General features: G+C 32.7%; 1 protein-coding gene across 1 annotated transcript; it reads left to right on the plus strand.

Annotated features, from left to right (window-relative positions):
• The first annotated feature begins 516 nt into the window (after window positions 1–516).
• Window positions 517–5,285, plus strand: LOC149200024 (binding partner of ACD11 1-like). The gene is made up of 5 exons (XM_089400811.1): window positions 517–686; window positions 2,334–2,462; window positions 3,439–3,514; window positions 3,769–3,885; window positions 4,805–5,285. Exons 1-5 carry the CDS (start codon window positions 517–519, stop codon window positions 5,120–5,122), a joined length of 810 nt encoding a protein of 269 aa, XP_089256937.1. The 3' UTR covers window positions 5,123–5,285.
• The last annotated feature ends 10,228 nt before the right edge of the window (window positions 5,286–15,513 follow it).

Here is a 15,513-nt window from a genome sequence, read left to right on the forward strand (position 1 = left end):
GGAAACAAAATAATAACCTATGAATGGAGCCTGGGGGAAATGACAAACAACAGGGCTGAAGCATACAGCCTCCTCCTAGGCACAAGGCTTTTAAACAAAAATGCATTCAAGAACCCTATAATAATAGGGGACTTAGTTATCATAATAGCCGCTCTGGATGTCAAAAGGGGCTTCAAAAGCATAGTCGTCAATAAAATCTATCAAAGGATCAAAACAAGTTTTGAAATTCTGGGAAATATAACCTTAAAGCATGTCCTGAGAAACCAAAATAAGGACGTTGATAGCCATGCCAACAAAGCAATTGAAAGACCAGTTGGGATGGTCAAAGAGAATAATGAAGTTTAGAAGAAAGTATCCCTTGACCCCCTCACCTAATATGAAGATCGAGAAAGTATACCATGATCCACATGGACCTGCGCAGGCTCCCAGGCGACCCGAGACAGTTTGGCAATCAACAGCAACAAGTCTCTCTTTAACAGAGACCAATAATAATTCAGGACCAGAAATGAAAAAAAAATGAAGAAATGCCGCAAAGTAAGAGTGAGGAGACAGAGGAAGAATCATCGCATAGGTACCGTTGGATCTCGAAGATTGACTTCAGTTGTAGCAAAAGAGGATCTCGGAAATGTCGCCGCAGTCGTCGATGGTGGCAGATCTACAGCCGTCGGGGGCTTTCTTGCACGAGAGTTAGTCAAAGAGGAAAGGCGGGATTTTAAGTAGGAATGGTATTTCGAGCAGAGCTTAAGCGGTAAGTGGTTTTAGGAGGGAATCAATCGATTCCACTCACTGATGGACACGTATCGTGAGGGTGGAGCGAGAATAACACTTTTTCAAGCGGGTATTCTCCGCACAATTTTCCCACCCGAAATCCCTGCCAGCCATTGGATCTATTGCAGGTGGATCGACGGTGGTGGTGTGACGCGCAAGTTGTTTGACCGATCAAATCTGACGGGGGATTTTCTACGATGGAGATCGAGCCTAATAAAGGCAAGCATTGAAAATTGCACCAAGGCTTTGGAAAAACGGAAATCATTATCTATCGTGTGTTTGTGTATATTCCAACTTTTCGAGGATAATGGTTTTTGGCTATATCCGCCTTTTCCCAAGTTAAGTGCAGGTTTGGTCTCCTTTCCCTCTTTTTTGCAATATATAAAAAGTAACTGACTGTGTTATAAAAAAAATATATATATGAACGATAAAACATATGTCATTAAACAAACAAATTATGAATTCTAACTAACACATTGATAATAGCATTTCAGAAATACTAGATCACTTCAAACCTTTCCTCAAATTATTATTAAATCTAATAATATTAATATTAATATTAGATTTAATAATAATAATAATAATAATAATTTTTTAAAATTAATATTAGATTTAATGATGTTACATCCCATGGCATGATAACAAAATTTATAATAAAACTATATTAAATTAATATTTTCAAATATTACAATTTTGACATGAAAATATTTAAGTTTTATAAAATATGTCTATTGACAAATAATAATAGTCATGAATTTTTTTTTATTTTTATTTTGTGCCCTCATTAATTATTTATTTATTATTATTATTTACATACTTACACGCTTCCATTTTACTAATTATAAAATACACAGGCAGGCAACCATTATATCCAGTCAAACACAACCATACCCAAAACATAATTTCCATACATCTAGAATCCCTGCATCTAGAAAGCCACTTCCCATTTATCCCCATAAAACGTTGCAACAAAAGCACTGCGGTCCCATAAAATTACAAAATATGCGTCTACCTTCAATTTTGACCCATGACATGCTAACCGCGCATCTTCTGAGTTTGCACAGAGATTGATGGATGCCCTTCAGATTGAGCCTAGTATAGATTGGTAAGTAACATATATGATAGCATATGAATTCTGCTTTATATATGATAGCATATGTTTCATGTCAGCCTGTTTTTTGGAGAATCTTTGGACCATCTCCCACAGTTTTTTTTCAAATATTCTGAATAGTGGTTTCACATACCATAAGATACTATTCACATACCATATATATCTTATGAAGGATTTTATATTATCTTAATATAAATGATATACTGTTTTTTTCCTTTCAAAAAAAATAAATGGGTAAGTAACATGTGGGCATTAAATAAAAATAATTGATAACGAATAAAGTTGAGTTCCTTTGGTAGCTGACGTGATTGATCATGATTCAGTAACAACTAGTATTGATTTAATCAATCTTCAATCTTCATTAAGTAAATAATTATGCTGAATGTCGCAGTATTTATATCACATGAGTGTTTGCTACTCACTCACAATTCGATTGTGCATCGAAGCATAACAGGTACTCGAATTATTGCCAATGGCCATTTCTGATGGTGCAGGTCTGTAATTTGTCTCCCAAAGCAACGAAAAACGATGTTCAGCAGTTTTTCTCATACTCCGGCACAGTAAAGAACGTAAAATTACAGAGGTGGGTGCTGGATTTTTTGTCTGAGTTTTATGTAAAAGTGTTTATTTCCCATTTATATAATTCCCTATTTTGTACATTAGTTGTCAACCTGGGTTAGGTTTTATCAGAGTTGCAGAGCACTGTGCTATTAAGAATTTGTTGAGTAATGGAGTGCAGTCAGAGAACAATAGTTGTCAACTTGGGTTTTATCAGAGTTGCAGAGCACTGCGCTTGAGTAATTGAGGGCAGTCGTAGAATTTGTGGAGTATTACGTATTTTGTATAATAGTTGTCAACTCGGGCTTTTCCACAGTTGCAGAGCACTGGGCTATTAAGAATTTGTTGAGTAATAGAGTGCAGTCATAATAGTTGTCAACTTGGGTTTTTCCAGAGTTGCAGAGCACTGCGCTATTAAGAATTTGTTGAGTAATACAGTGCAGTCATAGAATATGTTGAATATTACCTATTCGGAACAATAATTGTCAATTTGGGTTTTATCAGAGTTGCAGAGCTCTGCCCTATTCAGAATTTGTTGAGTAATAGAATGCAGTCATAGAATTTGTTCAGTATTACCTATTTTGTACCATGGTTGTCAACTTGGGTTTCATCAGAGTTGCAGAGCATTGAGCTATTGAGAATTTGGGGAGTAGTAGAGTGCAGTCTTAATAATATTTTTGGCTTAGCGAATTAGAGAAGTGATTTATGGAAAACGTGGTTGATTTAGTAAGACTTGACATTAATTAGCTAGGAAATGTCAAGCCAGGTAGTAGCCTTGATGTATATTTTTGCTGCTGGAGCTGGAGAACGCTCAAGAATTTTTATTGATATACATAGTTGTGTAAAACTTGCCAAAAATAACCTCTAATAGTATGTTTCTTTTGTTTCTTTTGGGTCGCAATAGAGCTGGAGAACACTCAAGAATTTTTATTGATATACATAGCTGTGTAAAACTTGTCAAAAATAACCTCTAATAGTATGTTTCTTTTGGGTGGCAACAGGGCAGGACTGTGGGCACAAGTTGCTTTTGTGACTTTCCAGGAGCCCTATGCTTTAGAAACTGCTGTGCTTTTGAGTGTAAGTATATGATTTTCCTAGATTATCAGTGTTTCCTAATTATAAGGTTCAAAGAGTAAATTCTTTGGTGTGATTTAGTTGCTTGTGGATTTTGGTTGGAATCTTGCATTGTCCTTGAATTTGCCAGAATTGAAGATGTAAGTTTATTGAGGGTCAGTCTGAATGTAGTTTCTTGAGATAACGCTATTGTGTTGCAGCTGCCAAAAATATTAAGTAAAAATATGGGGTTTTGATCTTTTTGACTTGTTGAACAGGGAGCAACCATCCTAAATCAGCAAGTGTGTATAGTGCCATGGGGAGGATCAGAGGAGGCCGTTAATCGTTGGAAAAAGCATATGATGGAATTTCATGAAGAGGGCAACACATTAGGAGTATTTTTCATCTACTTATTTTCCTCTCTTTTTTAATGGTTTAGTGTGGGGGCGATAATGTTCAAGAAGATATCTATTTCTCCAAGATCACTCTAATACTGCATTTAGACATTGCTTAAACTGCCATAGCCATTTTTATATCAAATCAATTTAATCTTGTGCTATATTCGTTCCTGTAGAATTTTTCATGTCTGATCCTTCAATTTAATCTTCTGAGAGCTTTGGTAGATGGGTGCCATACATGGTCTTTTACATTTCTGATCCTCCAATTTTGTTTTTAGGGCTTTGGTAGATGGGTGCCTGGTAAAATATTGTCCTTGTGAAAAAAAGGAAAATATGAATGCAAATTTTGTTTATAATTAACTTGATTTATTTTAACTGTGATGTAACATGAAATTTTTTAATTTTGATCTTAGTCAAAAACTCAGTCTCTAAATTGCGAAGAGAGTTTTTTATATATACTGTGTCGTGTAATTATTTTATGTTTTGGTTTTTTATTGCAATTTGAATATATAATGATGAGTTAGATTGTAATTTTTTGTTGTTTAAAATGTATTTTTATTTATATAAATAAATTTGGTATCTTAAAAATAATTGGAATAATTAGATTGTACAAATTATAGATCTCAAACTTAATTCTAACTAATATCATAAATAAATTTAGCATCTTAAAAAATAGTTGAAACAGTTTGGATTGTACTGATTACAAATCTCAAACTTATGATTGTAATAAATATCTACAAAAACATACTTAGAAAAACTACAAAAACCTCAATTTGACCATACTAATTGCTTCAGGTAATTGAAAAAGTCATAATATTTACACTGAAAATTTATTAACTTGTGTTAACAATAATGTTATTGGACCGTGGAAGTCCTTGATAAGCAACTGAGCATCTTTCTTCCATTTTCTGATCAGGCAGCAGAGATGGTTACAACAATGCTTTCCAAAGGATATACGTTAGGAAAGGATACATTGAGCAAAGCCAAAGAGCTAGACGAGAAGTACCAAGTCATGGACACTGCTGCAGCAAAGGTGGCAGATTTTGGCAAGTTCTTTGGGGAGATATCAAAAACAGTTTTGGTTGCTGCCGGGCATGCGGCTTGCAATGCAGGAACAGCAGCTGTCAACAGCAGTTATTTTGCAACCGGAGCACTGATAGTTGCTGGGGTTCTTGACAAGGCAGCAAGAGCTGCCGCTGATTTTGGTAATAGGGAAAATGCAGTAAAGAAATAGTTCTAATAAAACGTTGTTAATCCCAATGCTTTATTTGTCTCATAGTTGACAGCGAAACGTTGTTAGTCCCTATGCTTTATTTGTCGACAGCGAAATGGTGTAAGTTTAATGTTACAGACACATGACTGAGTTACATCTTTGAATGTGGGAATATTTAAAAGTTTCTTCTGTAATCATGATTGTGCACTGGTTAGAAAGTGTGAATGTGGCATGCAGTGAAATAGGTCAGAACTAATATGCCAGGTATGGATGGTTTAAAGAATCTAATAGATTAGAGTAAGGGCCTCTTTGCAATGTAAATTTGGTTTTTGGCATGTAAATATGTGATCTATTTATTGGAGTTCTTATGCATCAAATGTGTGAGATTCTAGGTGATTTTTCATCATGCATGTAATATTGGGTTTTTATTTTTCATGATTGGTATCAGAGTTGAGAGAATTTGTTATCGGTCATATTCATCCATCTTTATTTTGAAATAAAGTTTTAAAAACTATTGTCTTTTAATTATAATTTTAGATATATAAATTTGATAAAGTGGAAAAAAAAATTGCCATCATTGAAAAGTTTGTGTAATTTAATTTAGTACAAGAAGAAAATTTGTATGGGTGAATGGTTTGTGTAATTTCAAATCAGTAATAAGTATAATTTAAGTTATTGTAAAGGTTAAGAAAGAGATTAAGTAAATAGAATGTAAATATGTTTAATTGTTTTGAAAGTTGAATTTTAAATTTTGAAAATTATTTTTAAGAAGTTTACCCATATCTATATATATATATATATATATATTTTTGCAACTGTACCTCATAAAAATCGATGCTTATTTTTTTTAAAACACTTCATCCCCAACCCATCACTAATTTCTTATATCTATTTTATAGGAGCATTTCACTAGCCCCACTTGAAAAGTTAATGCAAATTCAATTTGCTAGCACATGCTAATATATACAATATAAGCAAAATAAATGTAGTCACAAATTTACTGTGTAACATTTATAAATAATTAGTGTATTCTTTCACAAAATTCTATTTAATAGTGTAGTCTTTCACAAAATGCTATGCTATTTAATTTTGATGACAGATTGTGAAATTTTTTTAACATTGCCTAAGTTACTTCACTTCTGTATTCATTGCCCCTTTTGAAAGAAGGCAAGATATTCAAACATGTGATCATATATATTATCTCAAAATGCGCAGTTTGAATGAAGTAACATGGGCATTTTGAATCAAGTAGGGTTTTTGAGAAAGTAAGAACCATATGGATAAGAGTGAGTTTTATTTTTTAATGGATAAATATTCCTATGTTTAAAAGGAGAGTTTGATTTTTAACTGGTTAAGTGGAGGTGGTGATATTTTCCATGCCAAGGTTTAATTTGCTCAAGAAGTGACATTTTCACACTTTATAAATAACTAGACCTGCACCTTGCACACTAAAGCTTTTTGAGACTTGCATTAAGGAATTGAGGTATTTATTCTTGATAAGGTTGTTTAGCACTTACTTCTAGTTCCAATGCTCAAGAAATAACACCCCCCACTTTACCAACAAACCAAGTCCCTACAAAAGCAATGTTTTGTGAGTACAAATGTAATAATTATCTGCAACAATGTTGAATTATTTGGGATATGTTGTTCCTATGTATTCATTGAAGCATAACTTTTAGATTGACATTGGATGAGGCACTATCAAATCTAACATGCTAGTGTCAAATCTAACACTTTACCAAGAGACCAATTCCTTGTAAAGGAAAAGTTTTCAGAGTACAGATGTAATAATTATGTGCAACAACATTGGTTTCCTTTGGAGCCTTTGTTCCTTTGTATCATATTTCATTGAAGCATAACTCTTAGATTGGCATTGGGTGAGGCATTGTCAAATCTAAAATGTTAGGAGCTATTATTTTATGAGAATGATATAATAGATGTACAAGTGTGATGTGTGTTTTAAGCTATAAGTCATTTTTCATAAACAAACATAAGTTGTGTGGAATAATTGGTTATTGCATATGAAATTTCTCAAAATCATATTTTCCCAATAATACACATGTTTTAAACAATATTTGAGTTTTCTTATTATAATATAATACTATAATAGTGACAATAGATTATAATAATAGAGTTTGTAAAATTGTAGATCTATTAATATTATAAACTTCAGTAGGTAAAATTCACTATAACATACATATCATATATATGACATATATTATAATATATCATACATATATGATTTATGAAACCAAGGATAAATTTCCAATATAACTGCAACCAAGGAGAATCAATCAGAAAAATTCCAATTAGCTTGGTAATAAAGTAAAGAAAGTTTATAGAGGGAGTTTCTTAGTCTATCTGAAGGGCTAACTATGAACTTTGTCAAGGCAATGGACTATTTGAAATACTTCTAAAGCTACAAGGTTCTCACTAACCATGAAGACATCTAAGATTGTCATTCTTACTGCCACCTAGTTGATATTTCTTCAATGGAATCCATGAGGCTATTGTTCATAGTTTATTCCCATATGAGGCCTTCAAACCTTTTCATCCCAACTAGCTCACGAGTTCTTCATTGAACTCTATAACACTTGACATCACAGGTTCTCTGAAGACTCCTTTTTAAGAGCGCCCACCTTGCAATCAAGGCTTGAGTCTTACATCTAAATCCATACCAACAAAGGCCTTTTGATCACCACAATAGACTCGAAGCTTCTCTAGCCTATTTAAAGGAGACCAAACTCTTGAGTTAGACTCGCTAAGAATCTTTTACAGACATCCACGAGAGTGAGGGGTTAATCTCCCATATTTTCTCATCTATAACTTCATACTTAATAGAGTGATGCATAACCCTAAACATTAGCAATAACCTAGACCAAATCCATCAATCTTTTTCTCTAGAAATCACATCATAAGAGTGCATTAAATATCAACAAACAAGAATATGAATATTATACAACCATTATAGCTAGATTTACCACCTCATATCATAAATAGGCATCACATAATCCAATATAGCCAATCAGTAGGAAGACACATAAATATACATAGCTTATCAACAACATTTATATTTTATTAGCCCCAAGAGTTAACTCAATCGGTCAAATCAGTGCCTTGCCAATCGGGAGGTCACAGGGTCAATTCCCGAAAGCTCTTGGGGTCAAGTCAGTAAATAGGCCGAGGGGTGTGATCCCCTTCGGGGCTGATCTAGCCTAGTGTTGTACCGTGGACATAGCGGCTACCTAGTGACCATGGGTATCCGTGAACCACACATGAAAAAAACATTTATATTTTATTAAACAATATTTCTTTTACGAATTTGAAGTCCACAAGGGTACTTATATGATCATGATCAAATGTTGCCTACAACTGATGAAGGATGAGCCATGTTCCATCCCACCATAGGATTAGCTACACTGCAATATTTCTTGGAGTTGGCCACCCACAAGACAAACCAAGAAGACATGAGGGAAGTCCTCACTTAGCATTACAAGGTGGAGTCATTCGAAGGCCACTCCCTAATGCAGGAGCATCCAAATGAAGAGGCGACAACTGGGAAATATTTTTGTTCTATTTTAATTTGTTTCATTTAAAGTTAAGGTTGACTCGACCATTGTTAGTTCTTAAATTAGGCAAACAGATTAAGTTAGGATTAGTTAAGAACTGTTTGAAGAAATTGTTGAGAAATTGTTTCATAACTGGGGAACAGTTCCTCGAACTATAAAAGAAACTACTAATGATGTATTGAAAAGGAAAACAAGAGAGAAGAGTTGAGGGTTAGCCGAATTAGAGTATGATTGTAATCCTACAAGTAGAATGTAAAAGAGGCCACTGGTACTAGGAGAGCAGGCCATAAAGAGAGACAGAGTCTCAATATGTATCCTTTGTTTATTTGTTATGTGCAAAGATAAATTCAAATCAGTATAAATGTGTGTTTCGAACGATTGAATGATGAATTCAATGTGAATCAAATCTTTTGTACTATATATCCATATATGTGTGTGTGTGTGTGTGTGTGTGTGTGTGCAGGTGAATTCAACGGACTCAAAGAGGAGATTGAATACATAGAGAAGAATTGCTCGCAGCATAGCGGAAAGTGTTATAAGACCCGAATAATAGAGGAGCGAAAGATTGAGGAAGTGGCGCTCAGGGACCGTTGGATCTAACAGATCAACGATTGAGATCTAATCGCAGAGAATGAGCGGAGTTTTAACTATTGCATCAGAGGAACACAAAAGGGTGTGAATAACCCCGACCTCGGGCGATCGCCGATTGCGATCAAGCGATAGAGCGAGGACTGTTGGATCTGTGGGGAGGATCAACAACATGGATTTAATCGGTGAATGCCAACGCGATCATCGGAGTGATTGCATCACAACATTTAATGGTGTTTATCGGTGGAGGAGTACTGATGTAAGTGATAAGGCGAACCCGATAATATATAGATGCTATTTAATGGGATTTGAAATTCATTATTGCGTTATCACATATCGGATGCGATAAAGGCATGTGTTAAAGGAACCCGCGAGAGATGGCGACTGTGATTAGTGATAAAGGAGCCTCGAGAATTGTGCAAGAGCCATGAAATAGGCGGAAGAAGGCATAAAAGACATGTTTATGTGTATTTCCCTTATAAAGGGTTTATAATGAAATAAAGCGCCGATACGTGTTTTTATGTGTAAGTCCAACCTTATCATAAGATAATGTGGGAATTGATTATATATGCGACATAAGGGTTAGTGGAAGGTTTATGAGGGTTTATAAAACTGGGCTATTGTAATGAATTCATTCCACCGGGGTTTATTTAAAGGGGCCTTAACCATAAAGGTTTGAAGACTGATACACACAGGTAACCCTGTTCCAGGTAGCCTTGCGTCATTTTGGTATCAGAGTAGGTTTTCCTTCTCTTAGTAAAGATGGAGGTAGGAAGAAGGGGACGAGGAAGAGCCGTCAGAAGAGCAGTAGATGAAGGGTTAAGAGAAGAGATTAGAAATTTAACTGCACGTTTGGTAGCGGTGGAAGCAGGGAGGCGTAGAGATCTGGAAAGTGGGGATGATAGTGAGGAGGAAAACGTAGCCACGACAAATGGGTCAGATGATGAAGGACCGGAAATTAAGCTATTGAGGTCAGTTTTGTTGGCTAGCAGCAAGCCAAAACCGGAGCTCTCTAATTATGATGGAATTTTGTCCACAGAGGCCTTATTAGATTGGATAAGTGAATTAGATAAATATTTTGAGTATGAAGAAATCAGCGAAGACAAGAGGGTCAGGTTTGCTATCACCAAATTGAAGGGACATGCAACATTGTGGTGGGACAATGTACAGGTAGAAAGGAGGAGATTAAACAAACCATTGATTAAAAAATGGGACAGGATGGTTGCTAGAATGAAGAGCAAGTTTCTGCCTAAGGATTATCAAATTTCCCTTTATAGACAAGTACAGAACCTGAAGTAGAGAATGATGACTGTGAAGGAATATACTGAAGAATTTTATAAAATTAACCTGAGAACTGGTTATGTAAAAGATACCCCTGAGAAAACAACAAGGTTTGTGAATGGTCTACGGATGGAGATCCTGGACGAAATTAGCATTCTTTCCCCTAAGACCATGGAGGAAGCTTATCAGAGTGCTTTGAAGGTGGAGGAAAAGATTTCTAGGAAACAAAATGCCAGAAGAGGACGTGGTTCTGGTAGAGGTCGAGGACAGACCTTTGGCAGAGGTAGGACTGCCAACAGCAATGAAGAAGGTAGTAGTTCAAAGACTTCGGGACAGAGTGAAAGGGAAGGTAACACCAGAGGAGGAAGGCCATACCAGCGAGGAAGAGGTAATGGTAGAGGTAGAGGAAATGCCTATCAGTGTTACAAGTGTCACAAGTGGGGACACAGGTCCTTTGAATGTCTTGAAAACAAACAAACTGGGCAGAGGGGAGCATATGTCACTTAGCCCGATGAAGCGGAGGCACCGCCACAGAAGGTGGAAAATATGCTAGAAACCGAGGAAGCCTTGGTGTTGAACAAGGTATTATTAAAACCATCTAAGGAAGTAAACACATATTTCATTAAATATGGAAGGATTCAGTGGATCTAGAATTTAGAACTTTAACTAAATTAAATTTTTTCAAAATGAGGAATTAGAAAGTCACTTAATTCACTAATTTTAATGTAGATATTCACCATTTTTGTGTAAAAATTATCATGATAAACTTTATAAAACAAATTTATATAAACTTGCTAAAAAAATATTTCACATTTTAATCTTGGATTCCTTACATTATCTATTTTAATATTTTTTATGGTTTATAGTAAAAAATAAGTTTGTTAAGGTTATTTTATGAAAATAATGATGCATATGTTACTATTATTAATCCATTTAATTATAATATGATATAGTAAATATCATGTATGTGTTAAGTCATGATTATTACTAAGGCAGTGTTGGCACAATTTAAAAGTCTATCACCTTTGCAACACTAGTTATATTATGGTTGAAGATTAAAAAACCCTCAAAGATCATTGAGTTTATACTCGTATTAGAATTAAATTTCAAAATATTTGTGACGGTACCAACCTTTTTGATTGTTTAACTAAACAAAATTATGATGATATTGAAACACTTCTTTTAATGCTTTTTCAGCATAACAATAAAATTCGAAATAAATTTTAATAATATCATTTTATCTCCTTATTTACCATAGTTGGTCTTAGTGGATGATAATCATCATTATCACCATCATAATTACATACTATTGTAGAAAGTTTGCACCATTTTAGAGTTGAGGAGAAAAATTTAGGATCAAATTAAATGTTGAATGTGAGTAGTAGCATAATTTATTTTTATTTATTAGTTGTACGCTTATGTTAATAAAGAAGTTGATTGAGGCTCGCTTTATGAATAATAGATTAATATGCAATATATATATTAAGTATAAAGTTATTTAATGACAAATGAAATTTTTGGTAATGTGTCCAATATATACCATTATTTAGAACTTTAACTAGATTATATTTTTTCGAAATGAGGAATTAGAAAGTCACTTAGTTCACTTTTTTTTTTTTTTTTTTTTATAGATATTCACCATTTTTTGTGTAAAAATTATCATGATAAACTTTATAAAACAAATTTATATAAACTTGAAAAAGAAAATATTTCACATATTAATCTTGGATTCCTTACATTATCTATTTTAATATTTTTATGGTTTATATTAAAAAGATAAGTTTGTTAAGGTTATTTTGTGAAAATAATGATGTGTGTGTAACTATTATTAACCGATAATCCGATATAGTAAATATCATGTATATGTTAATTTACATGATAATTTTCTATTTAATTTTTACTATATTGTTTAACTATCTATTTAATTTTCACTGTACTATTTAACTAATTGCTTTTTCTATTTAATTTTCACTATATTATTTAACTAATTACTTATTTTTTTGGCCATTGTTTTATGATCTCACTTTAAATATGTAAGATCCCCGGGTCTTTTTCACTATGGACCTTTCTCTTATGTAACCAAAATTGATTTATTTAACTTTGTTTAACCACCATTTGCATCTAGTTGAAGTGAGCATGAAACATTTAGAATATATCATTTGGTTGGAAATTGACTTTTAATTAGTTATAATACTAAACAACATTCTTACCAACTTCATATCACTCTTTTCTTTTATTAAGATTTTTTTATTAATTTGAATTAGTGAAATTATATATATTAGATAGTAAATTTACAATTTTATATTAATTTTTAATTTAAAAAACATATATTAATAATATTTTTAAAAATAAAAATCAATTTTCAATTTTATCTATTTCCAAAATAATTATTATTTTTAAATCATAACTATATACATTAAATAAAAAAATTGTTATAAATAACACAAAAACCAAAAGGGAGTATTCTATTTATCTTTAAATTAATTATTGATAATTAATGTTTAATATTATAATTTTTTTTTATTGTAAATTCAAACTACAATTTTATTTATATATAGATATAATTAATTATATATATATATATATATATATATATATATATATATATATAATATTATCATAAAATTATAATTTGTAATTGTTTGAAACAATTTTAAATTTAATATATTATATATTTATGAAAATATATTTATTTATAATTAAAAATTAATATTTTATAATTATTTAAAATATATTTAAGTTAATAATTTAATTATACTTTAATTAAATATAATAATATTTTTTAAATGAATTTTTCTCTAATATTCAAATATATAATTAGTTCAAATTCAAATAAACTATAACTTAATATTTTTGAATGATTTTTAATTTCAATTTATATATGCTATAATTTAATATTTTTAAATAATTTTTAAATTCAATCTATATACGCTACTTGATAACCTTTTATTTTTCAATTTATTTTTTTTACAACATAGTTGACAACATGCATGTTAAAATGTTGAAAAAAATAATCTACTAATATTCATCTTCACAATTACTTATATCTTTATTATTTCTTAATAACTGAAATCTAAATTTATTAATCTACAAGCCTATAGGTATTAGATGCATTTTACACACATAGTAAGTAATTGCCCTTAATATTAGGAACATGGATATGAAAAGTAAAATCTATGATCTTTTCAACAATCACTTTAGACTCCTCTCTTTAACATGCTACAAAGTTTAATAACAAGGAGAAGGAGAGAGAACATTTTGTCAAAACTATGTCTTTTGATCAAATAATTATATATATATATATATAGATAACAAAATTATATATATTTTGATTAGATAATATATTTAAAAATATATGTATTTTAAAAATATATAATAATTTTTATTATTTAAAAATAAATATTATTTAATTTAATTATATCTATATATATATATATATATATATATATATATAATATAATATTTGATATATTTATAAAATCAACTCAGTACTTTTAAATATAAATATTCTGAACCAAAAGACTTTGAATGTTTGAAGAAATACCCACCAACATGTGCTTTGCAAAAACACTTAAATATTACATAAATTGTCAATGCCAACTACTAGAATAGTAGGTAAATTGTCATTGTTGTCCTTGATCACAGATGAATTTTGCATGTAATCCAAAAATAGTCCCTAATCAGCCAAAGATGCCATGGTACTTAGATAACGGTGGACATTTGGCCCACCAACATTAGAAACAAAGTTTGCATAATCAAAGGAATTATCCCATCCCAACGAAAATTGGAGAGCATTTGAGTAAATGCACGTGGGGTTCTATTCATCTACAAAGCCATGATGGGGGTATATACACAATTCCAATACCAACTCTTCGTGCAATGTCTCCGTCATTGTAGCGGTAGGGGCAATGCACGATCGAGTTTTTACATGCCATCTGCTCATGCAAGTGGAGGAACTTTATGAAGAGGTTTGTCATTTTGTAATACTTTTAGTTTTATCCATGACATGACATGCCTTTATGAAGAGGTTTGTCATTTTGTAATACTTTTAGCTTCTGCTCTATGTGTTGAAGCTAATCCAATTACTAGAAACAGAGAAGGGGAAAAATCTAAACTGGAAAACCTATGTCAGAGGTCTTACATGCTTCTCTGAAGGAGCAACCTCTTCTTCTCTCAATAATTCAGGAGCCCTCTTCTACCCCAAAAATAAATAAGTGCCTATGCATAGTTCTCTTAAAAAATACAAAGGTGAAAGAAGAGAAAGGCTTCCTGCACAGAGAGGTGAAGCATGCAACTCCACCAAGGTACTGACCAGGCTCACTAGTAGTGGAGCAATGTGTTTGTTTCTGCGTGACTCTACCAGGGTACTGTCCAAGCATGCTGTCAGTGGAGCAACATCAGAGATGAAAACTTATACTCTAAAAATCTTCAACTCGCGAACTAAACTACCCTTCCAGGATTCGAAACACTGAGATCTAAGTTGAACTTTTGATTGTGCTTGACTAATTTGGGAAAGGGTGAACCATGTATGTCCATGGGGTAAGTGGGGAAACTACAGTTACCAACAAAGTGATTCAATAATTCCTGAAAGACCAAGGCCCTGGGCTAGTAATGAACTGAAACAGAGAAGATGGAGTTTCACCATTGTGTCGCCAAGTGTTGTAGCATCTACAACCACCCTCCAAAATTTTGGCCTGCACCAATTTCAAATCCTCCGTTGGGGAGTTTCACTTGATGACTGCACACACTTGGGTTCACTCTGTGAGCTCATGTGAGTCTTTACATTCACCTTGCTTCTTTATTACACTCAAGTCTCTGCATGTTGATGTCTAATTCATGCTTGCAACCGTTTTCTGGTTATACTCAAAGTCTTTGCGTAGTATGTGTTTGATGTGTTCGCCATAAAAGCATCTGTCACACTCACACACGAAGTCACATTCACTATCGCGCAAGCATTGTCTCTATCATGAGCAA

This window comes from Pinus tabuliformis, chromosome 2_1, assembly GCF_031772625.1.
Source record: "Pinus tabuliformis cultivar Carrire ecotype Pingquan chromosome 2_1, CPIR1, whole genome shotgun sequence".
NCBI lineage: Eukaryota > Viridiplantae > Streptophyta > Pinopsida > Pinales > Pinaceae > Pinus > Pinus tabuliformis.

Coding starts and splice junctions, on each gene's coding strand:
- LOC149200024 (XM_089400811.1), top strand. CDS start 517: ATGAAGAAATGCCGCAAAGTAAGAGTGAGGAGACAGAGGAAGAATCAT. Junction 2,463..3,438: donor AAGAACGTAAAATTACAGAG/GTGGGTGCTGGA, acceptor GGGTGGCAACAG/GGCAGGACTGTGGGCACAAG. Junction 3,515..3,768: donor AAACTGCTGTGCTTTTGAGT/GTAAGTATATGA, acceptor CTTGTTGAACAG/GGAGCAACCATCCTAAATCA.